General features: G+C 40.0%; 1 protein-coding gene across 4 annotated transcripts in view; it reads left to right on the top strand.

The window, feature by feature from the left end:
* Positions 1-27,253, top strand: part of GRIA4 (glutamate ionotropic receptor AMPA type subunit 4) — a 300,900-nt gene that overhangs the window by 250,461 nt on the left and 23,186 nt on the right. For all 4 annotated transcript variants that reach the window (XM_030560571.1, XM_030560562.1, XM_030560588.1 and 1 more), the window contains exon 13: positions 347-594. In XM_030560571.1, the coding sequence (XP_030416431.1) occupies positions 347-594 (248 nt within the window). The remainder of the gene's footprint in view (positions 1-346; positions 595-27,253) is intronic.

Consider the following 27,253-nt stretch of genomic DNA (forward strand, 5'->3'; position numbering starts at 1 on the left):
GTTTTGGCTTGAATTTTCAGTCACCCTAAAATCCTTTTACCTTGCTCTGGAAGCGAAAACTACCTTTGTGTAGCTGAGACTTCAGGCCTATGATTGCAGTTATTTTATTAAGACTCCCAGAGGCTACAGGGTGCCTAAAATTAATGTTTGTTGTTATTATATTATTATTATTATTTACTGTTTCTTTTAAAATAACCAAAGCACTCAAGGAAATCTCTTGCCCAGGTAAAATTGTCCAAAAACTGCTGGTGTGAGGGATCAGCTTTGATCAATTGTACATTGAGTTATGGTGCTTTCGATGTCTCAGTGTCTATGGTGTATCTAATTTCTCTTTAATTTTCTCCAGAGATCAAAAATAGCAGTGTATGAAAAGATGTGGACCTACATGAAATCGGCAGAGCCATCAGTATTCACTAGGACTACAGCTGAGGGAGTAGCCCGTGTTCGCAAATCCAAGGGCAAGTTTGCCTTCCTCCTGGAGTCCACCATGAATGAATACATTGAACAGCGAAAGCCGTGTGACACCATGAAAGTGGGAGGAAATCTGGATTCGAAAGGCTATGGAGTAGCCACACCCAAGGGTTCTCCATTAAGGTGGGTGGAATAGTATAACAATATAACATGTGTTGTTATAGTATTCCACCTTCCCTGATGTCCCTGATATAGTTCTTTTTGTGTTGTGTGTGAACATGGTATGTTATGTTTTCTTTTACTCCATTTCATATTTTTGATCAACAAGAAGGTAACAGTTTCCAATAGTGATATAGATTTAATAGCTATAGTTGACTTATCTTGCAAGGCCATATAAAAACCAAACTGGTTGAACACTAGCTACTTCGTCAACCTAAACAAATGTTAACAGCAGCTGTTCTAGCTCACCAGCTTATTTCACCAAATTCAGCCCTATGTTGCATAATATCAGTAATATTCCTACATTTTATGTTTTGGTTATTGACTCTGGCTGCTCTTTTCTAGATAAGAAGCTGCTTGTAGCATCTTATTTCAAATGTCAACATTTAGGAGATAATCAGTACCAGTGTTTAAATTTATTAAAGCGCCTTCTTATCTAGAAAAAAAAAAAGCTAAAGTTTGTGTTTCTAGTATTATGCATTTCAGGAGTTCCTTCAGACTCACTACTCTTCACATTTACATGAGCACTCTGAAATTAGAAGATAAAATTATTCCAAAATGACTTTAAAAGGAATCAGGCTCATTCAGTCAAATAAGAGAATTTCTGGCTTACAGGCAAAGCATATTTGTTTTTTATTTAAATCTTTAAGATAATAACATTGGAGGTGTCAGATGTGTGGTAAAATTGGAAGCATTTTAACACACATTTGATACCTCTAATTTTATTATCCGAAAGATTTAAATACAATAAATGTTACTTGCATGATCACCACTCTGGGTTACTTACAAGAGGCTCTGATGAGGCAGATGCATGGAAGGTGGGTTGAAAGTGATACTTGCAAGGAACAAAATAAGAAAAGTGTGTGCAATCAATGGTACTGGTTAGGAGGAAATAGAAAAGAGAGCCACCTGTCCATAGGCATAATTTCTATGTCTACAAAGAAAAACCTTATAACTGGTGTAAAGATAATGGGTCTGATTCTGAACTCACTAGTTTTACACCATTGACTTCAGTCGGGTAACTCTTGGGTTACACTTGTATAAGTGGAAGGAGAATTTGGCTCATTTTATCCATACCAAAAGGAAAACAGCAATGTAATGTGAATTAGAGCATGCTCAATGAAAAAACAGGCCAGTTATTTTGGTGTCCAGATATGAATTTTGGTCCCTGACTGTAGATACCATCGAGATTTGAAAGTTTGGGCCTTTGCAACTAATGGAGTGGTAACAGAAGGTAGCCTAGAACAAGATAGAGAGAAATGTTAAAAGAAAAATGTTAATAATAAAGAAGGAGATGGTGGAATGTCATGGGGTGGGGGGTATATTACACTTAAAAGACAATAGAAATGGGAAAAGCAAAAGCAAATTCATTATGTCAGTGTATTTCTAGGATTCATACGCCAGAGATATTTATTATGTGTTAATATCTCTTTCTCACTGTTTCAGGCAAACTACAGCTACAACTGCTAGGCAGTACTGCTATTATGACTAGAGCTTGCATCTCAAATAGTAGAGAAATACCCACTGATGATGTACCCTTGCTTTACTATGCCAAGGCCTAAGCAAAATCACTAGTATGCATCTTAGCAGCTGGCAAGTGTCTGTTAGCTGTGGATTGTTTTCTGTGCATGTTTTATAGGGCTTTTTAGTCAATTTCACTGTCTTCTTCACAGTATCTGCTACCAATGGCAAGAAACAATCAGCTGTAATAACCATTAGCCCGTGGAGAATTTTTTCAGTTTGGCAGATTTGACAAAAGCAGCTAGGGGGAAAGGGGACCAAGCATGAAGCAATTATGGATAAGTTCAGGGGTAAGGGAGCCTGGGAATATAGTACAACAACAGATGGAACAGAGGAGGCTTCTCAAGTATGTGTATAAAATGCTTGCAAAGATCCAGGTTGACATCCTCTCTCCACTGACATCAGTGGCAAAGCTTCCATTGTCTTCAGTGGAGCCAAGATTTCACCTGAATGGGTAACATTGTACCAGCATCCCTATGATAGGGCATGAGATCAACTGCATTTGTTTTTTGAGTTCCACTTTAGCACACCATACAAATAATTCCTACTCAACATAAAAATCAGACCAAACGGTCTTTCAGGCTGCCCCATCTGGCTATCTTAACATCCATGCTTTTCCTGAGCCTTCCTTTCACATGTGCTGAGCTGCTTATGCTCCTGCTGAAGCAATTCCACTCCATCTCATCCCTCCTCAGCCCAAGTGATAAAACCTCAAGTAACAGATCAGTGATCCTAACCTATTGAAAAACATTAAGAAACCCACTTATTGTTCTGAAAAGATATATGTGAATAACCAATAATACCTCACATTCATAACGCATCCATCTATATAATATATACAAACACTAGAGATGAAGGAAGAGTATTATTTCAAAGGTAATTTTGTGTTAACCATGTTCCTGAGCAGCCTATGTTTATTTGCTATGAGCATTCCAGTACTCGAGAATTTATTCACATCAATTTTCAGGAAAAGTAAATTTTTAGCCACCTTCTTAAATATTTTCTGTGCCGTATTTTGAAATGAAATATTTGCAATGGGAAGCCTTGGGCCTGGTTCTCCTTTCCTTTACACTGCTGTAAATCGGGACTTACTTCACTGCAAATGCAATAACAATTGTGTCAAGCTCTTGTAAGTGTAAGGAGAATTAGGACATCTGTCTCCACAAGTGAAGTATAGAAAGGAACAGAGAAAACCTATCTTTTCCTGTTACACAGTCAGAAGGAAAGTCTGCGGTATAAGACCAGCAATTTATGGGATTCCTTACTCTCATATTAATGGTATCAGTTATTCATTACATACAGAAATACTATGCATATTTATCACCCCACATCTGCTGATGAAATCCTCCTGTCAGAGACCTCTGTAAACTGATCTCTCATGTTGCACATGATCAGGACAGTGGATTTCAATTCAGTCCCTTCCCTTTGTCTATGGGAGCGGGTTTGAGACTCCAGTAGGGCTCAACCAGCAACTAGTGGCTAATGAGGGGGAAAGGAGTCCAGGAGAGCTGACTGTATTTTAAAGAATCCTTATTGAGGTTGCAGGAACAAACCATCTCGATGTGTAGAAAGAATAGTAAATATGGCAGGCAACCAGCTTGGCTTAACAGTGAAATCCTGGCAGATCTTAAATGCAAAAAAGAAGCTTACAAGAAGTGGAAAATTGGACAAATGACCAGGGAAGAGTATAAAAATATTGTTCTGGCATTCAGGAGTGAAATCAGGAAGGCCAAATCACACTTGGAGTTGCAGCTAGCAAGAGATGTTAGGAGTAACAAGAAGGGTTTCTTCAGGTATGTTAGTAACAAGAAGAAAGTCAAGGAAAGTGTGGGCCCCTTACTGAATGCAGGAGGCAACCTAGTGACAGAGGATGTGGAATAAGCTAATGTACTCAATTATTTTTTTGCCTCTGTCTTCACAAACAAGGTCAGCTTCCAGACTGCTGCACTGGGCAGCACAGTATGGGGAGAAGGTGACCAGCCCTCTGTGGAGAAAGAAGTGGTTTGGGGCTATTTAGAAAAACTGGATGAGCACAAGTCCATGGGGTCAGATGCACTGAATCCAAGGGTGCTAAAGGAGTTGATGGATGTAATTGCAGAGCCATTGGTCATTATTTTTGAAAACTCATGGTGATCGGGGGAGGTCCCAGATGACTGGAAAAAGGCTAATGTAGTGCCCATCTTTAAAAAAGGGAAGAAGGAGGCATCCGGGGAGCTACAGGCCAGTCAGCCTCACCTCAATCCTTGGAAAAATCATGGAGCAGGTCCTCAAGGAATCAGTTCTGAAGCACTTAGAGGAGAGGAAAGTGATCAGGAACAGTCAGCATGGATTCACCAAGGGCAAGTCATGCCTGACTAACCTAATTGCCTTCTATGAGGAGATAATTGGGTCTGTGGATGAGGGGAAAGCAGTGGATGTGTTATTCCTTGACTTTAGCAAAGCTTTTGATACAGTCTCCCACAGTATTCTTGCAAGCAAGTTAAAGAAGTATGGGCTGGATGAATGGACTATAAGGTGAATAGAAAGCTGGTTAGCTCGTTGGGCTCAATGGGTAGTGATCAAAGGCTCCATGTCTAGTTGGCAGCCGGTTTCAAGCAGAGTGCCCCAAGGGTCAGTCCTGGGCCGGTTTTGTTCAATATCCTCATTAATGATCTGGAGGATGACATAGACTGCACTCTCAGGAAATTTGCAGATGACACTAATCTGGGAGGAGTGGTAGCTACGCTGGAGAGTAGGGATAGGATACAGAGGGACCTAGACAAATTAGAGGATTGGGCCAAAAGAAACCTGATGAGGTTCAACAAAGACAAGTGCAGAGTCCTGCACTTAGGATGGAAGAATCCCATTCACTGTTACAGACTAGGGACTGAATGGCTATGAAGCAGTTCTGCAGAAAAGGACCTATTGGTTACAGTGGAAGAGAAGCTGGATATGAGTCAACAGTGTGCCCTTTTTGCCAAGAAGGCTAACGGCATTTTGGGCGGTATAAGTAGAGGCATTGCCAGAAGATCGAGGGATGTGATCATTCCCCTCTATTCGACATTGGTGAGGCCTCATCTGGAGTACTGTGTCCAGTTTTGGACCCCACAGTACAAGAAGGATGTGGAAAAATTGGAAAGAGTCCAGCAGAGGGCAACAAAAATGATTAGGGGGCTGGAGCACATGACTTATGAGGACAGGCTGAGGGAACTGGGATTGTATAGTCTGCAGAAGAGAAGAATGAGGGGGGATTTGATAGCTGCTTTCAACTACCTGAAAGGGGGTTTCAAAGAGGATGGATCTAGACTGTTCTCAGTGGTAGCAGATGACAGAACAAGGAACAATGGTCTCAAGTTGCAGTGGGGGAGGTTTAGGTTGGATATTAGGAAAAACTTTTTCACTAGGAGGGTGGTGAAGCACTGGAATAGGTTACGTAGGGAGGTGGTGGAATCTCCTTCCTTAGAGGTTTTTAAGGTCAGTCTTGACAAAGCCCTGTGGGATGATTTAGTTGGGAATTGGTCCTACTTTGAGTAGGGGGGTTGGACCTCCTGAGGCCCCTTCCAACCCTGATATTCTATGATTCTATGATAATTTTAATTGTGTGCTCTTGATTCTAGGGACACATTATGAATCATGCGTATCACTGAAGTGAAATAAATGGGAACTGTTGGATGGGAATTTGTTTTGTGCCAACCAGGTAGTACCATGCTAGCAGGTGTCTCTCCATCCCTTGTTTTCATGGATAACCATTTATTTAAAGTGCCATTAAAGTTTGTCACCTTTGGAAGAGAATTTGGAACTAAGGGCAGAGGCAGCCATCAAAAAGTCAACATTTGCTAGCAGGTACTGCCCAGTTACCTGTTACTTCCACTTACCAGGTGGAAAATTATTTCTCATTCCCAGCATGCTGGGGATTTTCAGTATGTCAAATAGTACTGTCGGTACTTTGCAAATGATGACTTTTTAATGGCAGCCAGTGTTGCTTTTCTCTCATAAATGATGAGTTCAGCAATGGTTGATAGAGAGTTGCCCCTATCTAGCTCTTCAGTGAGGTCTGCATCTGTGAGGTGTGGTGGCACAACACACTCTTTTGGCCAGACTTCATGTCCCCCATGAGAGCCTCTACAGCCAGTGAAAATCTGTTGTGCTGTCTGCTTTAACCTATGTTTCTGGAGCTGCGCTATTGAAGAAGCAAAAGATCTCCATTTCTGATTACAAAGATTGTAATTTCTGTTGCTTATCTCAGCTATACTTCCTGAATCTAATGGGAAGATTTCACTCTTAGCCATTAAAAAAACTTCTTATGAATTTTACAATATATTTTTATATTCAGCAACAAAACAGGATCTATGTGCTGCTCAAATGTTAGGCCTTGCTTATTCACTCTTTCCTGTACTATATTGGCACCACAGACAAACACTAGAAAAGCAGTGACTCTCGTACAGTTTTTCACCCCATAAAGAAATGTTTGGGATGCTAAAAGCATCCTGAACTGTCTTTTTAATGTCTCATGTTTTTTGTTTTGTTGGACACAATTTTGTCCAGTTCCACAAAAGTACAATGAAGTACCATGAAGTTGAAAGATTCTTCATTTAGGAGGAGGCAAGTTGGTAGCTTGGACTGGCGGAAGATCTGCATTGGACAGAACTCATGTGTGCAATCGCATGTGCTTTGTAGCATACTGCCCTCACCTGTGTGACGTAGCCTGATCTCCTGGGTGATGTTTGTTTCCATTAGTAGTTGCCCCAATGAAAGGCCATCCTTTCACTGCTGAATTTCCTTGTTGCATTAGGTGTGCACAAGGCGGGCAAGCAGGGGCACACCTCCCCCCTCCATCAGTGGGGGCACAGTACTCCTCCTAGACCAGCACAGGGATAGCAAGCTCCTCCAGCCTGGGCTGGGATGGAAGATGACAGTTCTTCTGGCCCTGTGGCCGTAGGGGGAGATCCAGCTCTTCCAACTGCCAGGGGAGAGTGACTCCCCTGGCCCTTGGACCATGGTGGAAAAAAACAGCTCTTCCAGCCTCTGTGGGGCTGGATGAGGGGAGGAGAGGAGAGCCAGCTTCTCTGGCTGTGGGGGGCACAGAAAGTGCCTCTCCAAAAGTGGACAAATGTTTATTCCTGTGCATGCCCCTGCTTTGCCAATAAGCTACCTTTGACTTCATGGCTTTTTTTTTCATGTTATCTCTGAGATGCTCCCTTGGGTAGAAATTTAGGGCTTGAGGTTACCTTTTTTGGTAACCCACATGCATTAGTGTAAAATGTTAGCAGGCCTGTGTGCACAATGGGCCTTTTTTCTCATACACAGCTCCCACTGACACTGAACCACTTTGGGGAAGTAAGAGTAAATCTAATGGTACTATTTCTTGTTCTATGGGCAGTTAACTTTATACCAGATTCTGTCCTTCAGTGTTTACTGGTGCTTGAGTGAGAGGATCTGACTGTAGAAAGAATTACCAGATCCTCACTCGGTGTCAAATATAGTCAGTATTCAACTCATACATGTGCTGACATGGCAGCTGATTCTGTTCTCTCACCAGTTTTATATTTCAGTGGACCGATGGTTTATACCAGACTGGGTGAAAAAAAGAATCAGGGCCATAGTCTGTTCTCAGGTACAATATTCCATGTGCCTAGTTCAGAGCAATCCAGAACAGCTTTTCTAGTCATATTGCATACCTGTATATAATAGTAGGGGTGATTAGAACATTCTGAAATGGCAGGGTCTAAAATGCTTATAGCTATGTTTTGTCCACATGGGCAGGATAAAGCTTTATGCAAAAATATTTGTTTTGGTTTAAAAAAAAATTGTCCAGAACTTTTTTCACTGGAAAACGGTCCACCAATTCTATTCAACAGACTTTACTATCCATCTGCTTTAACATTGTTCATATTAAAGTTGGAGAATAATTTCTTAGTATAAAGGAACACTCTTCAGGGGATTGAACCTACTCCCATTGAACTCAGTAGCTTAATCTCACTGACTTCAACTGAAGTATCAATGCCCCATGGGGTATTTGGATCAGACCCGTAAGAGCGTATCAAATAATCTCCATGCATTTGATTTTCCATTAGCATGGAAAGTAAAGTAAGAGGGGATCATACCCTGAATTAAATTTGATGACCAGACAAATATTCAGTTTATTGTATATATTAATTGCACTATGTTTCAAAAAGTATCCTGCCATTATTTGGAATGTCAAACTCCTATTGGCTCTGCGTGGAGCATTGGCAAAGCTGGGTTCCCCTTTTCCTCCAAAGTGATGAACGGTTTGTATTTGAATACACACTGCCTGCACTTCAGCACATATTGTCTCACCACTTCTCCCAAAAGCTTCAGATAGATATTGAATAATGCAGATTTGAGGGTTAAGTTTTGTGAGATATGTGAGATCACCACATTTAATTACCATCTGACCTGCAGTCTTTAAAATAAGGGGCTAGTGTAGAAAATAGAAATAACGCTATGATCAGATGATATTTAAAATGATAGTACATAGTCAATAGTTAAAAGAATTTAAAATGTTATGTGTACCCTATAATATAGAGTGATTCCAAAACTAAAATTCATGCTATAACATTTTACATAGGTTACAAGACATTTTATTGTCTGGAATTATAGTATGAGTCATACTCTGTCGCATTAGGTAATGCTCTTCCCTTGGCTTTACGCATAACAAGAGTTGAATTAGCACCTCAATACTCATTCTTTCTCATTACTGCTTTTAGTATATTAAAATGGGCCAAATTTTGCCGCTCTTGTTGTGTCTTTACTCTGGAAAACTTACATTTACTGGTAAGGACTAAGAATTGCAGGATTTGGCCCACTATGTGGAAAGCAAAATGCACCCATTTCATCAGTATATAGTACAGCTATGTGAAAATTCACATAGATAGAAACATGTCTTTTACACTCTTATACTTTTACCTTAGGACCTGTTCTTGCAGCCACTGAAATCCAAGACAACATGCACACTGACTTCATTGGTTTCAGAACAGACCCCTATAGGATCCAAAGTTTGTAACAGGGAGCTGTGCAAAACTGATGACATTTTTTTCCACTAAATTTCATAGAAAAATCATTACCAATTTCCTTCAAGTGGTTTCTTTTCCCATAAATTTTGCCTTTCTTCAAAATTTGGTGAAGATTGAAATTCCAAGGTGGGATGTACCGTGTTATATTTTAACAATGCTTCCAATTATTTTTCTCTTTTCTTTTCACTATACTTCCTGGTTGTTCAGTTGTCAATACCTGGGAAATTAGCAGGCAGCCTTGCAGCCTCCTATCGTTGAAGCTCATGGCAAAATTTCCACTGACTTCAGTGAGAGCAGGATGTGGCCCTAAAAGATATATCCCACTAAGATAATAATATTCAAATAAATGGCAGGTGGAATAAAGACAAGTAGCAGACTGCCGAAAATACAGTCAGCAGCTTGTAACAATAACTCCCCAGGTAACCATGACATTTGAGAAGCAAATAGAGAGACTAAAAAACATTTTAATAATCATCTGTTTGGTGGGGTAACTGCCAACTTCCAATTTGCATTAAGTGCGAGGTGGACCCCGCAAGAGTCACAAATTGGCCATGCAGAATGTTACACAGATTTGCAGTATGGATCTGTTAAGACATTCACCCTCAGAAGTAGTCTGAATGTTTTCTTTCCTTTCCTCCTTTGTCCTGTTTTAAACCAAGAGCAATGTGTGAGATCAGCATACAGTATCATACTGGCTGATAGGGTAGGAGTCAATAAACCAATACCTAAAATGGAAGGAGGTAGAAGGGCAATCTAGTTGATGGACACTGAGTTAGGACTCAGGAGATCTGGGTTAGGTATCTAAATCATCCACAATCTTCCTGTGTAACCCTGAGCAAGTCATGTAAGCTACTCTGTGTCTCAGATCCCATTATGAAAACTGGAATGATATTTCTCTACCGCATAGGTGTGTCATGAGGGTAAATGCCTATGAGATGCTCAGAAACTAAGTAACACAGGCCACATGAGTACCCAGGTAGACACAATGAGTTTAAAAGATTGTGGGATGGAATGATGACACGCTGCAGGACAATGATTATTCATTTGAACTGGTTTATATGGTGTCTGAAAGAAATGAAGCCGAAAATCCCTTACCATTTCCTTGGCTGATGTATCTGTTTATTCATTTCCTGCTCAGCCATATTCCATCCCACTGACGTCAATGAGTAGGGACAGAGTCAAACTTGAATAAGGCCCTCCATCTTTGGGCATTATTTAGCCAGGTCTTTCAGCAAGTTATCGAAAGTTGAACAATCGAACGTGACCTTCTATCAGGTCAGGTTCATTCTTGGCAACTTCTCTCAGGACTCTGCCAGTTTTCCCATATTCAGGGCTTGAATGCAGTATATGCACCATCCTCTGAAAAAGTATACACCACCTTAGAGTACAGAGCAATTGGCAGAGAGTCTCATATGGCCTGAGAGAATAGAGTTCCACAGTTGAGTCTTAGCTGATATAAGTTCACCTTCTATTGTTCAGCTTCCATTATTTCTCTTAAAGGGATTGAGGGGGACAAACCACCACCAGCACCAAGGTAAGAGAGAGATTTTCTTTCAACACATAGTGAGCACAGTGTATTTGAAGGAAAATCCTGCTGCTTTGTATCTTCTTTCATCAGCACTAGGGACAAGCAAGGCCTGCAGATGAGAATAGACTGAACACCTGGCAGGACATCTATCTACATAATAAGCATTCCAAGTACATAATTACACATTAGGCTCATTTACTAGGCTATTGCTTATATGTTTCAAGCTAGTGAAGCGAAAATTTTTAAACGTATGCGCCTAAAGTTAGTCACCTAAATGCAGTGGAAGACCTTTAGCTCACTTGATATGGATTTAGATACCCAATTTACACCCATAGGCATGAAAATTTCAGTCTAGATTTTTTATAGCTTGTGTAAGTCAAGAAAATGCCATTATTTAAACTTTTGGACCTTCAGGCTCTGATTCTGCAAAGGAGTTTTTGCAGGCTGGCCTGACCTACAAAGAGCAGCTTGCAGGACGGAGGGGTAATTTTGAATGTAATTAAGATTGGTCTCCCTCCAGAAGTACTTGGAAATTGTTTTAGGTGAATGACAATTATTTTATAATCTCATTTTTTTTTAATAATGCAAGGCAAAGGAATTTAGTAGAACTGGTTGGGCAATACTTTATTTTTTCAAAATATTTTGAATTTCTCATGAAAAGTCAAAAACCCAAATACCAGAAATAATTTGGTTCTCAGTTGCCAAAAAAAAAAAAATGTTCAGCCAAAAGCTACAGATTTTGGCAAAAAAAAAATAGGTTTTAAAAATATCAAAAAGGAAAAGTGGATACCTCTGGCAAAAAATTCATTTAGATGAAAACTCAATTTGCTATGGAGGAAAAAAAAGTTTTGATGGGAAATTTTTAACCAAACCTATAATTTAGTTTCGAAAAATCGTATTTATGCTGTGACACAAACCAATAAAAGCCAGTAAATTCTGAACTGAGACCAATGCTCAGTTCCTTTCTGTTGCCAATGAGGCTAATTTTTTTTGTACTTTTAAGATTTAACTTTGAATATCTTGAGTGTTCTTATCAGTTTCTGTTACACTTTTAATTTTATTTCATATTAATTTGTGGGTGGTTGTGCATAATAACCTTTAATATTCATATATGTGTAGTACTTAGCATTTGATGGATTTCATCAAATTGGTTTTAAAAACCACCTGTTCCACAAAAACTCTAAAGTATTAAAGATGTTTTAAAAGATCATTTTTCTTCAAGTTTGCATGAAGACTTGATCATTAACTCTAATCATAATGGGCTTCAGCACCTTGAACTCAAGCTATGAAAGCCTTGAATTACAACCAGAGGTGAAGAGAAAGCCATGGCAGTCTATGGAGCACTGGTATGAGATGTTTCTGGCAGCTAGCACCACTAAATAAACAGGCTGATGCTTTCTGCACCTCCTCTAGCTTTTGAAGCATCTTCAGTCATAGATCCATGTAGAGTGCACTGTATTCATCCAATCTGTAGGCCACAAGGGCATGAATTACTATGTCAAAAAAATGAGTGCAAATATTGTGCTAAGCATGATGAAAAAATGGTGTCTTCACACAGCCACCTGGAACTCCAGAAGCATTTGGGGACTCAGTAGTAGCTCACTGACAGAGAGTAATTAAATTCCCTCAATCTTGGAGCCAGACATTGTCCATAACCAACTTTGAAAATATTCTTCCCAACCATCCAGCTTCAACTCTTGTATCTGGATTCAGTGTCAGCTCACTCTCATCTAGATCCCAAACTTATTCAGTTATTAGGAAAGCAAAGGGAACCCATCTGGGCTCAATAAAAAAGAGATGTAAAGCTCTGTGTCATCCACATAATAATGGCACCACATCCCAAATTCCCCTAGTGGCTTCATATATATTTTGAATGGCTGACTGCAGAAATCCTCATGGAACCCCACATAAGAGAATCTAGGAATCAACACAACCCCCTGGAATCTCTGAATTATAAAAATAGGACTGTTTCACTATGATCCCATCTAACCTTGCCAGGGTCTCCAAACAAGCCAAGAAAATCTCATGCTTAAAGATTGTTGACAGTTAAAAGAATCAGCATTGACTGTTAGACTTTGTCCATCACTAGGAAGAGACCATCAGCCAATGGGAGACCACTTTGGTCTTTATTCCATACTCAGACTGAAAGCCTGTCTGGAAGAGATCAAGGAAATCTGAGAGTCAGTTTAGATTGGAGGAGAGAGTGCAGGATGTTTTAGGAAATCTTGGACTTGCCACTTACTTGCTCTGTGGCTTTGGGGAAACCACTTCATCTTCCTGATTTATCATCTGTAAATTGAGGCGCGGTAATTATGTTTGCTCCCCAACCTCAAACGGATTTTGTGATGATTATTTACTTAATGTGTGCAGGGCTTTAAACATGAAAAGTCTATCTGATGGCTAGATCTGGTGCCAAAATTAACCCCCTACAACTTTCTCAATATCCTTGCTTAAAAAGAGCACAAGCATATAGCTAGAATTTAAAGTCTAAGCAATGGTTTCTTGAACACAGGCATAACCACCTAATGAGAGAACCTGGCACCCTGCCTTCCTTAGAAAGCCATTAGCAGCAATCTCAATCAGCAATGGCCCCAATAACTTCCTGTTTGATTTTGCTAACCACAAGGGGAATGTGTTCAGTGTATCTATCACCAATTACAAGATCCCTACATCCACGATAAAGTTCAATTAATAACTTCCATGGCTTGCTTTCTGTGATACCTGGCTGCGTGTGTTCAGAGGATTGCAATCATTAATACTGCTGTGCTCACTTGTCTGCACTTAGCTTGACTGACATGGTTATTGTAGCATTTGCTATTCTGTGCATAGCTCCACTGATAGTGACAACATTATGTGGGTGGCTGCTGGGGGGATTGGATTGCCCTTGTCTAATAATTTCACCTGATGTTTGATATTCAGCTGGCTTCAGGTCATTTTAATTGTCAGAGCATTGGCAAGTGGACTGTGGACTGATATTCTCACTCTGGTTGCTGGCAATATTTGCACTCATTTCACGCTATCAGACCTTCGTCATCAACTCCTGAAAGAAAGCTCTAGGAATTCTTCCAACTAATTCATGGTTTTGGTGCTGACCAAATTAGGCTTTATATGACATAGCTATATTTGTTTCATTTTTATTGTATTGATCTGTCATTAGACAACACAAAACTCAGCACTTCATTCAGGCTTCACGTTATCCTATATTATTATTTTCATTGTGGTAGCATCTAGAGGTTCCAACCATGGAACAGGGCCCATTGTGCTAAGCACTGTACCTACATATAATAAAATGGCCTAAAAGAACTTGCACTGCAGCTAGTTTAAGAAACTATTTCTGGTTGTTGATGATCTTACCAGTTATTGCCTCCTCTCTAAGCCTCCTTGCTAAGGAGCATTACTGAGAGAATGTGATAAAGCAACTGGCAATACCAAGAGAGCTCAAATTTCCTTGACCCTTTTTGTTTTAGTTTTAGGCCTGGATATGGTGCATCAACTGCATAAGTTTGTTAGTTGATGGTCTCCTTCTGACAATGGATAAAGATCACGTTTCCATGAGGATTCTTTAGTTGTATCAGTTGCTTTTAATGCAGTTGGCTGAAGTGTTAACACATCTTGGACCTGACAGCCATATATGAATTCACAGGACTCAGAGGAATGGTAGCAGGCAATTGGTCTTTTGTCCCATGGCTGCCAAGTGTGGAGTTCTTTTATCACTGCACCTGATCAATAAAGACAGCATTAAACTGCTTGCGTTGCAGTGCCATTAGAATGTGGATGATACTCAGTTTACATTTGTTTAATCTGGTTCAGTCATTCATCTTTCCCAGTGTCTGGGTGAGATTGGAGCTTGGATAAGAGCTAGTTGGCTGATACTCAGTTCAGAAAAGACAAAGGTAATTCTGATCAGAAACAGCCAGAGAAGGCTTAACTAAGAAGTATGCTATGTGTCTAAAGTTTACAGTCTAGGAGTTCTGCTAGATCATTGGTTTTTCTGGGTATACAGGTAGCAGTGGTGCCAATAGTTCACTTTTTCAGCTTCACTCGGCAAGCAGGCTGCAGCTTTTCCTCTCATTGTGGACCTTGCCATGATTATCCATGTCATTGTCACCTCCTAACTGGATTAGTGCAGTGCACTTTACATGGGTTTACCCTTGAAGACCACTCAGAAATTCTAGCTAAGGCAGAGTGCCTCTGTTTCCATTTACTTAGCAGTGTTTTGTACATGAAGCATATTACACATGTATGCCACGGATGACACAGATTCCCATTTCATTTCTGGGAGGAATTCCTGGTGTTGGACTTAATCTATAGAGTTTTTATGATTTGGCTTGGAGAGCACCTCTGGCAGTTAAGATCAACTTGGACTCTCAAGCTGGCAGGCCCTAGGTTTGTATGACAAGGGCATGATCAATGATGGGTCTTCAGTTCTGGAGATCACTTTCTTCTTAGCCTGAAAAAGACCAAGTATGTTGATGTTCACATCAAAATGCTAATTATCATAGCAACTCTTGTTACAAATATGTTTTTCCACCTAAAAGGAAGCCTGTGTTATGCAAATAATGAAAAAAAATGAGAGAGAGACTTATACGTAACATAACTAACACCCAACCAGTGACCAGTTGACAAAGAGATGAGAAAAGTGCTAATATTTGCAAATTAATATACAAAACATATTGAATGTACTGAAAAATGCACTAGATCTAGTATTTAGGGAAATATTAACTACCCAGTATGGTACATAAATAACAAGAAAGAATCAGGCAACAGAGATATTAATTGTTGCCAGGCATTACCTCCCATGAAATAAGGGAAGCCATTTTTTCATAAATACTGGCTCTAATTATTTTTCATGAATTCAGTTCAGCTACTGTTGTTTCCCCTTTGTGTGGCTGAGTTGTACTGGCCCAAATGTTCATAGTAAATACATTTCAAAGTTTCGAGAAAATGCCTTTGTGGAAATGCAAGTCTAAATTTGGATACTCAAGCTTTCATTCCACAAGTGATTTTGCCCTCATCCAGTTGGAACAGAAACAATACCGGGTGATTTAACTGATCAACCACAATTAAGAAACACAGTTGAAATTTTCAGTATTCTGAGCCAATCCATAGATTGACAAAATTCAGAAGATGTTTGTCACATAATTTTGAATGGCGTATACATTTCAGGAGACTGCAAAAGCATTCCACAAGTAGGAAAACAGCTTAGTTTAATCAGATACATTATTATTCACCTCTACCAGCCATGGACCTATTGGCACAAAATATTATCTTGATTTGCTGCATTTTTCTCCTCTGTAGTTCTCCTGTATGGTTCTGCCATGAAAAGCCTCTTGGTGTTTGTCAGAGAAAGGTTCTGATAAATTAATTTACACACTGTATTTCATTGTAAACATTCTGAAACCAAGGAGATTGTAATGTAGCTGATAGACAGGACAAACTATCAAATTGCTATCACCAGGCACCACCACTAGGAAGGAAGAGAGGAAGGAAAGGTTTGGCTGGACATCTTCCAGGGAACATGCCAGCAGGACAAAGAAGGCTTTTTAAAAAACCTTATTGAGGGCGCAGAAATAAACCATCCCAATGTGCAGAAAGAATAGCAAATATGGCAGGCGACCAGCTTGGTTTGAAATCTTTGGTGAGCTTAAACACAAAAAGGAAGCTTACAAGAAGTGGAAACTTGGACAGATGTCTAGGGAGGAGTATAAAAATATTGCTCAAGCATGCAGGGGTGAAGTCAGGAAGGCCAAAACACAACTGGAGTTGCAGCTAGCAAGGGATGTGAAGGGTAACAAGAAGGGTTTCTACAGGTATGTTAGCAACAAGAAAAAGGTCAGGGAAATTGTGGGACCCTTAATGAATGGGGAAGGCAACCTAGTGACAGATGATATGGAAAAAGCTGAAAATTCACTGCTTTTTTTGCCTCGGTCTTCACAGACGAGGTCTACTCCCACACTGCTGTCCTGGGCAACAGAATATGGGGAAGAGATGAGCAGCCCTCAGTGGTGAAAGAACAGGTTAAGGGCTATTTAGAAAAGCTGGACATGCACAAGTCCACGGGTCCAGATCTAATGCATCCAAGGGTGCTGAGGGAATTGGCTGATGTGATTGCAGAGCCATTGGCCATTATCTTTGAAAACTTGTGGCAATCTGGGGAGGTCTCAGATGACTGGAAAAAGGCAAATATAGTGCCCATCTTTAAAAAAGTGAAGAAGGAGAACCCAGGGAACTACAGACCGATCAGTCTCACCTCAGTCCCTGGAAAAATCATGGAATAGGTCCTCAAGGAAACCATTTTAAAGCACTTGATGGAGAGGAAGGTGATCAGGAACAGCCAGCCTGGATTCACCAAGGGCAAGTCATGCCTGACCATCCTGATTGCATTCTATGATGAGATAACTGGCTGGGGACCTACTGGTTAAGCAGCAGTTGTGCAGAAAAGAACCTGGGGATTACAATGGACGAGAAACTGGATATGAGTCTTGTTGTCTAGAAAGCCAATGGCATATTGGGCTGCATTAGTAGGAGCATTGCCAGCAGATCAAGGGAAGTGATTATTCCCCTCTATTCAGCACTGGTGATGCCACATCTGGAGTATTGCGTCCAGTTTTGGGCCACCCACTACAGAAAGGATGCAGAAAAAAAATTGGAGACAGTCCAGCAGAGGGCAATGAAAATGATCAGTGGCCTGGGGCACATGACTTACGAGGAGAGGCTGAGGGAACTGGGCTTGTTTAGTCTGCAGAAGAGAAGAGTGAGGGGGGATTTGATAGCTGCTTTCAACTACCTGAAGGAGGGTTCCAAAGAGAATGGAGCTCGGCTGTTCTCAGTGGTGGCAGATGACAGAACAAGAGGCAATGGTCTCAAGTTGCAGTGGGGGAGGTCTAGGTTCGAAATTAGGAAACACTATTTCACTAGGAGGGTGATGAAGCACTGGAATGGGTTACCTAGGGAGGTTGTGGAACCTCCATCCTTAGAAGTTTTTAAGGCTCAGCTTGACAAAGCCCTGGCTGGGATGATTTAGTTGGTGTTGGTCCTGCTTTGAGCAGGGGATTGGACCAGATGAGATCTCCTGAGGTCTCTTCCAACCCTAATCTTCTATGATTCTATGCCAAGAGCATTGCAGATGAAGGATGGCGCATTTTAGTCTTTAGCCAATTCCTTATCCACAGAGCCACATTCAACCTGATGTACGTGGGAGGTATTCCAGTGACATCAATTGAAGTCACACCCATTTACAACAGGGCCAGATTTCACCATGTCTCCAGCAGGACAACGTGCATAAATGTACATAAATCTTGGAAAGATCACTTTCAAAAATGCCAGAGGCTCTTTTTTATGGTAGCCATTAGGATCTTGAATCTGTCATATTTCTGCCATGTGAAACATTTGATAATAACATACACTTGTCAATCAGCAATTTAGGAATTCAAAAGCTGGACTTGTGAAATCAGTCGAGTCTGATGTTTTTTTTCCCCTAATTCATATCGGCAGCTGGCAATAAGTTTTGAGTGGTTCCAGGAAGTAGCAGAATTCCGATATCAGAACGCATAGTTCAGCCTGGGGCTGGATTGGCATAGAAACAATGTGTGCAAGACTTCTCTTGTGGGTAGAGTCTGTAAAATCTTCAGTCCTAGTCCCTCCATTGCTGGGCAATGTTGAATGGAGTGAAAAATAGAAAGTTGCCGAAGCAGCTACCACCTGTGTCTGATATCCCAATTGCCCTTACAAACTGTCTATGTGCCCAACATTCCCTTGGCTTCAGAAGACATTTTGGAAAGTAATATGGCGGTCTCAGATGGGCACAGGATAATCCATTATTGCTATATCAAATCCTACTGAGGCCAGGAAGAGACAGTGAGGGAAGAATGCTTTTTTTAAGCAGCACAAGTGCAGAGCTTATTCCTTTTCAGTAAGGGACTGCAATGTATGCAAGGTAAAATCTTCCTTTGTAGCCTCATCCTCAATTCAGGATAGTCAGAGTCCTCAGAAGAACAACTACAATGACTCAAAAAATACAAGTTATCGGTGTGTGTTCAATCTGAGAGCATAGTGATTATCTCATTTCATCCACGGAGTTGTTATTGGAGCATTTAGTTCACTAGCTGAGATACAACGCATGTTGGAGTTCTAGTTATTTCTATTTTGTCACCTGTAGTAATATTGCTGAAAGCCAAATTTGTCTAAATAGCAGTGGAGTGATGTGGTCACCAGACAGTAGTAGCAGCCAAAGGTGTAGAGGTGTTAGCAGTAAGTAAGATATTGATCAGAGTACTGTTGGTTTAAAAAACATTGCTCTCACTGTTTGCAACAATAACTTGCTCAGCATCAGAGGTTGCTGGTGAGTGTATGAGTTTTAAATGAATGGTGAAGGCCTCTACCTTCACTCACTCTTTTGTGACAGAAGCATAGTTGGCCCAGCAAAGATCATTTTTACTGAATGAGAGACCATTGCATGCAGGTTATGTCCTGTCTCTTCTTGTGACTATGGGAATATCAGGTGTGGATTCACTATTATTGTGGGCCTTAGCATACACATGCAAAGTGATGTTGTAGCAGATGAAGTGGGCAGGAGATGGCCTTTTTCCACTTCCTTCTCTTTGAGCTAAATGACACATAACAAAGAGAGGAAAGGAGAGGGTTGATGGTAGAGGCCTGTCTTTAAGTAAAGAAGACTAGAGATCAGAACAGTAGTAATAGTTCCACATTTTGTATGTCAAAGTAATATTGCACTGCAATGAGCAGGTGTTTGGCTTTTTCTTGGGCAACAGTGATTTTCAGGAGAGAGGAACAAGCATTACTTTTGATGAGCTAACCCCTAGAAGAACATCAAAACAGCACCTTACTGCACTGTTACCAAATTCCTCATTTCCAGAATTTCCAGCTGCCATTGCAACTGCAGCAGCAGTAACAGCAACTCTTCAATATCCTACAACAGTGCAAGTGCAATGCCAGCTGGTGTCTAGGTCTTCCTAACCATCACACTACTTGCTGCTTATTTTTATTCTTGAACCACACCTTAGCTCACTGTTTTCTCAATGAGGCAACTGGCTTTTTTTTTCAATATGGAGCTGTGTTGCTTACCAACACTACCAGTATCTGTCTCACAACTGCCCTAAATTTTGGAATAACAGAACAGGTTAGTGAAAGAGCATCTCAATACTCCATGCTGGAGCTAGATTCTCAGCTGGGGTAAACTAACAGAGCTCCATTGGCTTCAATGGTGGCACAAATCGAAATGCCCTTATTTATGAAGAAAATATAATTTGCTAGCAGCAGTTGTACTGCACAACTGAAAAGAACAACAAGGGCTAATGCACATGTCCTTTTCCTTCCCTCGGAAGTGAAGTGGGGTTGTAGTAACTTTGGTCTGTATGCTGTAAAAGATCTGTGGGATTTTTGCATAGCTATGGACTCTCAGTGCTTAAATTCTATAGTGAAGTTACTATAATAATAATTTTTAAAGCTAGATGACATGGCACATTAACTGAGCAGCATTTATGTTACATTGATTATTGGTTTATGATACAATGCACACAACACACGTGATGGTGACATGGTGCAGAGCCATCTGACACTGTGCATTTACCATGCATGTTTGACTGTCTCACTTCTGCCCATTAATGTGTGACCGTGGGGCTTATATTAACTTTACAAACCTCTGAACAACTGCAAAAAACCACCACAAAACAGAAAAAAATACATCCTGCTAGAAAAAACATCCCTATCCCCCAAATGTCATATCAATTAAAAGAGGAAAAAAGCAACAGGATCACCAAGATGTGCACATGGCTGCCTGAATTACTGCACCACTGAACTTATTATTATCCCCTCTCTCCTTCTTCTAATTCTCCCCTTCTCGTCTATGACCCTTACTTCCTGTGTCTTGTGAAGTTAAGATCATATGCATTCCAGGCAAGAACCATGAATTTGATTCTCCCGTGCCCTTCATCTTACATAGCCATTTACCCCTGGATAAAATTAGTGTAAAACATGACCATGCTGATATTTAAGCAAAATTGCTGGGCCTGACTGTGCTCACACATGATTTTTACCAGTAAAAGGAACCACAATCCATTTTAATGGAGTTCCCCCCCGATATACACCTGTGTAAGGGTGAAATCTGCCCATGGAAAGCCAGGGTAATGAGTCTTTAGACAAGTGCAGTGCAAAGGAGGTGAACAGGTGAAATCCACTTCTCTAAGCCAGGCGACTATTGTGCAGTCCATCCATCCCACACATACTCTATAGCTATTAATCCAGTGTGTCGACTGGAAGAGTAGCTGCAGTCCCTCTGCACCAATTGAACAAGATGTCAGGGCTATGAGACCATGTCTAAATATATCTTGTGGCCTCTCCCCTAGCTTGCTCCCTGCTTGGCCTTCCGCACACGCCTATGTTGGACCAGCACCATGACCCTTTATGTGGTACACAGGGGATGCTGAGGCAACTACCTGAAGTGCCTTTGCAGCCCCTATGCAGGATTTAAACAGAGCAGGGAGCTTTGAACTGGCCACATCAGAAGTGAGAGAAGAATCAGGCTAGATATTAAACACCTTGAATGAGGGGTGTCCATTTTAAAACATTACATTTTAAGTGAGTTCTTAAACATTATTTTAATAATTGATTTTGAAAAAGTTTCATTGAATTAAAGTGTGGGAATCCTCAGAATCCTCACACTACCAGGATGGAATTTTCAAAGCGGTCGGCAGGGGTCTAACTCTACACTGCAAGAAGTCAATAATAAAACTCCCACACATGGGTAACAGTTATACCATTGCTGAGCACTTTGGGACTCCCACTCCCAGTCTTTGCTGGAATATCTATTATCAGTTTCAGGCTTTGAACTGCTGCTACTTATCAGCATAATCCTGCACCTTCGAATCAATAGAAAAATTCCCACTTTGAAAAATTCTATTGCTATGTACGGGAGCAGGATTAGGTGGCTGTTAGCGCAGGCAAAAACAGCTCTTGACTCAGGGAAGCTGGTTTTCTGTTTCTATATTAAACTTTGCACTGAGTAAATATAGTAAGTAAGTAAATAATAATATAACCCCACATGATTGCCGGGGGGGCCCCATGTTTATAACTAAGCTTTGTGGAAAGCACAGAGGGATACTGAGAGGCTGATTCTACTCTCTTGCTTGCCCAGGTCAGCTGTTATATCTGTCTATATTAAAGTATTTGTTTAATACCAGGAAGTGATTACAGTGGCTGGAGACACTGCCTTCCCCCCAAAAAAAGAAATAGCTTGGAGTTTCTATAAATATTTTGAACAATAGGAAGCAGAGCTTCAGCTGGTTTCTGTTGTCTTATAGCCACTGGATCTGCCCCTATGACTTCATTATTTCATTTGTGTTAAACACACACAGTTTTGTCAGGTTTATTATTATTGTTAAACCATTTCTTCCCTTTGACACTCATGTGGACACCCATGTGGAATTCTTTGATTCCCCAAAGAAATGCCACATGTTTGAAGGCAGAATTTGCCTCATGTTTATTTATAATGTCCAGTTCAATTAAGTGAGTTGGATGCTGGGGGGGGGGTGTCCATGGAAATTGTCAATGATTAGTACCTCTGAAAATCAGCCCTCTTGTGTAAGTGGTTAACTATGAAACAAGATCTCTAATTTTAGGCACCCACGTTTGAAAATGTTGAAGTGTGATTCAGATTCCCAATCTGTAAAATGGGGGTAATAATCCTTACCCAGGTTATGAGGATGTTGTGACACTTCGTTCTTAATGTTTGTAAAGTGTTTTAGGATTTTCAGATGGAAGAAGTGATAGAAGTCCAAAGTATTATATTGAAGAGTGTCAAATATAAATTATATTGGTTTGTAATTACAGTATAGAAAACAGTCAGTATCACACTACTAGTATCCCCCAAACACTCTCTCTTTCTATTATATTTAAATGGGTAAACAACATCTTTAATTGTAAAAATGGTGCTTTCTGCTGATTACATATAGAACATACCCTAGAAAACTTTCAAGTTTTTAAGGTTTGAGAATATAGGACTAGATTGTCAAAGATATTTAGGCACTTAAAGATGCAGATAGGTACCTTAGTAGGGTTTTCAAAAGTGTGTAAGTGCCTGTTTCCCATTATTTGTTGGAACTAGCAGTATCTGCATCTTTAGGCACCTAAATATCTTTAATTATCTGGTGTAAGGGCCCCATATTTAAATCCCATTAACTTCTATCCCTTCATTGAGATTTAAGAGTAGTTACATGCCTAAGATCTTTCCTGAGTAGGGGTGGGATTACTCGTATGCTCATAATTAAGTGTCCGGTGGCACTTTAAAGACTGACAGATTTATTTGGGCATAAGCTTTCATTGGCATCTGAAGAAATGGGTTTTTTACCCATGCCCAAACAAATCTGTTCGTCTTTAAGGTGCCACTGGCCTCCTCGTTGTTTCTGTGGATACAGACCAACATAGCTACCCCTCTGATAATTAAGTATGTGTTAAAGTGCTTTGCTGAACTGGGGCCATAAAGCCTGATTCTGCTCTCATTTACCCCAATGTAAATCAGGACTAACTCCACTGAAGTCAGTGAAGTTACACCAGAATGAAAGATAAGTGAGAACAGAATCAGACCTTCATTTCCTTTTGCTGAAGAAACGTTAGTTACCCCATAAATACCAACTGAATTGCTCAATTGTAATCTTATTATGGAGTCTAGTCCAACTTAAGCTAATAATTCTTTATTTAATATAAACTATGGGCCAAATTTTCAAAGGGGTCTCAAAGCCAGACTGTAAATTTACTTGAATTTTCAATTACATGTGCAATCTGTTCATGTCTGTCACTTGTGTTTTAAAATTATAGTATTTACACATAATTTGGGTGTGTAAATATTTTGTATGTGTACAAGCAGTACATGAAGAATTGCTCCTACAAGTGATTGCACATGCAAAATTAGAGGCTGTATTTTAGAAAGTTTGTCCTTAGACCTTTGAAGTGACCAGATTGTTTTCCTTTTAAATGTGCATCCTGCCTTTAGATATTTTTTTTTATTATTATTTCCACTGTGGATCCTTCAAGTCTTCTGAGAAAAAATATCAGATATACCTTGGATAGATCTTTCTTAGTAAAGGAATGCTTACTTCATTCCTAATTTATTAAACATATCCAACTACTTTCATACAGTTTGCACTCCATTTGTTTTGATGAATTGTCAAACACATGCAGATGGTACTGGTATTAGAATCTAATATCAGCACTTTCCAAAACATCATTAAAATGGGTAGCCAAAAAAAACAGACACATTTTTACTTTTTGCAGGATGATGTGATTTAAATTATTCTGTATGATAAATAATTTTAAAAACTGATGTGAATAGACTATAAACATGTGTCTACATGTATTTTACAAAATATCTCTGTGGCAGAATCTTGACTGCATCCAAGCAGAGCTAGAATGTAGTGAGAGGGGAGGCTGTCCAGGAACCGGCTGTGGCTTTCTGATCCTGAGCCCTCTGGTCCTGGTGCGAGTTACAGTGGTAAGGGGACAGCTCTAGCTTGAACCACTAGCATAAGGTCCCTGAGCTCAGCTGCATCACATCCCTTCCCCACCCACACCATCCCCAGAACTGCCCTCCTACTATGCCATGAGTGATGAGGAGCTGGGACAGGAAACAGCTATGCCAACAGATAGCTCCTCTTCCACAAGTGGAATCCTCCATGGCTTTAAATCCACTTTTGTGCTGCTTGGGCCAGATCCTTATCTGTTGTAATTTGTTATCACACCATTGACTTCACTGGAGAGCTGACAATTCCCACCAGCTGGGGATCTGCCGCCTCATGCCATGCAAGGTGGACTTAGGAACCAGAGAATCCAGTCCTATTCTTTGACCCAGTTATGCCTGGACATAGACCTATTTATATAACCTCTTCCTAAAACATGTTTCTTATCCTATTGATCATGAGCCTGCTCTTAGTCTAGATTTATCTGGACTAAGAAGAAGGAAAGCACCTTTCATTTTACCTTTATCAGTAATGCAAACTGAAATATCAGATGTACTGTTGGTCATTCAAGTCTGGAGTGAATGCACTGGTTCACTAACTCCCTAGATTTGTATAACTAATCTGAGTAGTTGAAAGTAGTGATGGGCTCCAGACACAAAATTCAGCTTTATATCCAGATTTCAAACAGCCCAACTTCTGGGAATGGTGTTGGATCTGGGGTTCTGGTTTAGCCCATTGTAAAGATAGGATCAGAATCCAGGTCTGGCTTTCTGATGGTCCCCGGGTGTGCAGGGGTGTGTGGATCTGGGGTTCAGACCAATTTCTAGGTGAGTTGGCTTTAAATTCCAAGTAAGAGTTCTTTTGTTGCTTTCCGAAGTGAGCAACAGTGCATATTGGAAGGCACTTTTATGTGCTGTTTTCACAGGTGTCCGATTCCCTCAACGATGTTAGTCAATAAGCTCAGTCTCTGACAATGATAGAAGAGGAGCCACCTGGCTCCCCTATCTTCTGTCAACCCCCTTTCTTAATGTCTCCTAACAAGGACACAAACTCAGGAGGCCTCAGGGAAACCTCTTTGATACACAAATATTCTTATCCTTCAAATGTTCTAAAATATACTAGCATATTTAAATGGCTCTAAAATGCTGAGCTATAAAATAATGCTACAGTTTAGCAATACTCCCTTAAAGTGTTTTCAGCAAGTCAGTGTACTTCTGGGTCCACTGTTTGGTCACTACTACTGGAAAACAATATCAGGGCAAAATTCCACCATCATTTGCACCTGTGAAACCCCAGGTAAGCCATGAGAGATGCTCGAGTTCAAATGAAGGCAGAATTCCACCCAGGATGACTACTGCTACTTTACTGAGTGATGCCCAGGGTAAATTTCCTCTTGTTAACTACTGCCATGATCCAAAGCCCACTGAAGTCAATGAAAATCTTTCCACTGATTCTAGTGAGCTTTGGAATGGACTTATATAATGATTCTTTTAACTGGAAGAGAAGTTATTCCTTTCCAGACTTGTATTTATTTTTTGCAAAGAACAGTGCAGTTGCATAAGCCTTGTAGACAACCTGCACTGTTCTATGTCTGCGTAATTCTACTTTTTGTTAACTGTCAAATACATACCTCCAAATGGCACGAGTAAATACAGTGAACTAATAGCCCAAACCATCTGGGAAGGTTTTTTTGGAAATTATTACTGAAAAATTGATCATTAAAAAATGTGGCAGTAAGTAGAAATTGAAGCTGTGCTTGCTATTGTTACTGTGCTCTTCCTGCATGAGGAGATGTAATGGTTTTAACAAATCTCTCCAGGATTCCCATGCTGTAACTCTATACCCTGTGTGTACCGCTGCTTTAACAGTACCCAAGATCCATACATTGAAAACACTGTACATGCACTCAAAGAATAATGAACTGAGGGATAGATTGGAAACAGTTGCAATATACGAGAAGACAGACTGAGCTAAACTGATTTGACTATTGTGTCCAAGGATTCTGTTTTTCCTTTATTAATAAAATGCTTATGAAGATTTTAATAATTATACAAAATAATAGTAAGTATTACGGGCCAAATCACAAAGTACTTATTCTGTTTTTCCTATTTAATCCTTACTCACATTCTTCATTGGAGTTTTCAATGGAAGTTTTGCCTGAGGGAGGATTTTAGAATTTGTCCGTATTTTGGATCGCAATTTTGCCACTTGTACTCATGTTCTGTAGAACTTCTCCGAAGTGAAGAACTACTTAGCATGAGTAAGAGTGATGTAATCTAGCCCTCCAGGCTCAAATATATTTTCAATTCAAAGTAATCACCGTCGAACCTGTTGAGAAATTTCTGCTTCACAGTGACATTTGTGCACCAGATACTGCAGTCTGAGCATAGAATCTCTGTGTATGTTTCACTGGGAAGAAAGCAGCAGTTTATTTACATATTTTGAGTTGTACCCTGATAACAAAGCAATAGAAAGAGCAGTGTGAAACTAACCTGTTTTTACATGGCCTACTAGATGTAACGAGGAATACGATATGTTAGAATTAGAAACAATAGAGCTTAATTTTAGAACAATGATTGCATCTTAAATTCTCATTTACTTCTCCATCCTTTTTATTTCCATTTTTCTATTGTGCTGTGAAACTGTCTATGGATATGGCTAATAACCCTGCTAAATAACCCTCTCATGAATGGGTGGGGTTTTTGTGTTTGTGGTGGGGGGTTGTTTGAGGTTTTTTAGGACTTCTATCAAGCAGCTGCAGCTACTCTAAAAGATTATGGGAAACTTTTCCTCACTAACCTTAAATACTTTTAGGGATAAAAGTAGAATACTTGGTAAATAAGAATGATGTCCCCCTTCCAGATTGAAACTAAAAAAGAGGTTTAATTCTTCAGTGTCTTTTAAAAAAACAAACGTGTCTAGTTTTTTACATACAGATTATAATAGTGGCCTTGAATAGCCAGAAGAAAGATCTAAGTTATATGAACATTGACCTGAAAAATCTTCTGAAACTTGTAGTACTAAGGGCAAAATCCTTATTATAAAGTTGTAAAATTTTTGCTCTGTTTTTAGGAAAAATTTTCTCAGAAGTT

This window comes from Gopherus evgoodei, chromosome 1, assembly GCF_007399415.2.
Source record: "Gopherus evgoodei ecotype Sinaloan lineage chromosome 1, rGopEvg1_v1.p, whole genome shotgun sequence".
Taxonomy (NCBI): Eukaryota; Metazoa; Chordata; order Testudines; family Testudinidae; genus Gopherus; species Gopherus evgoodei.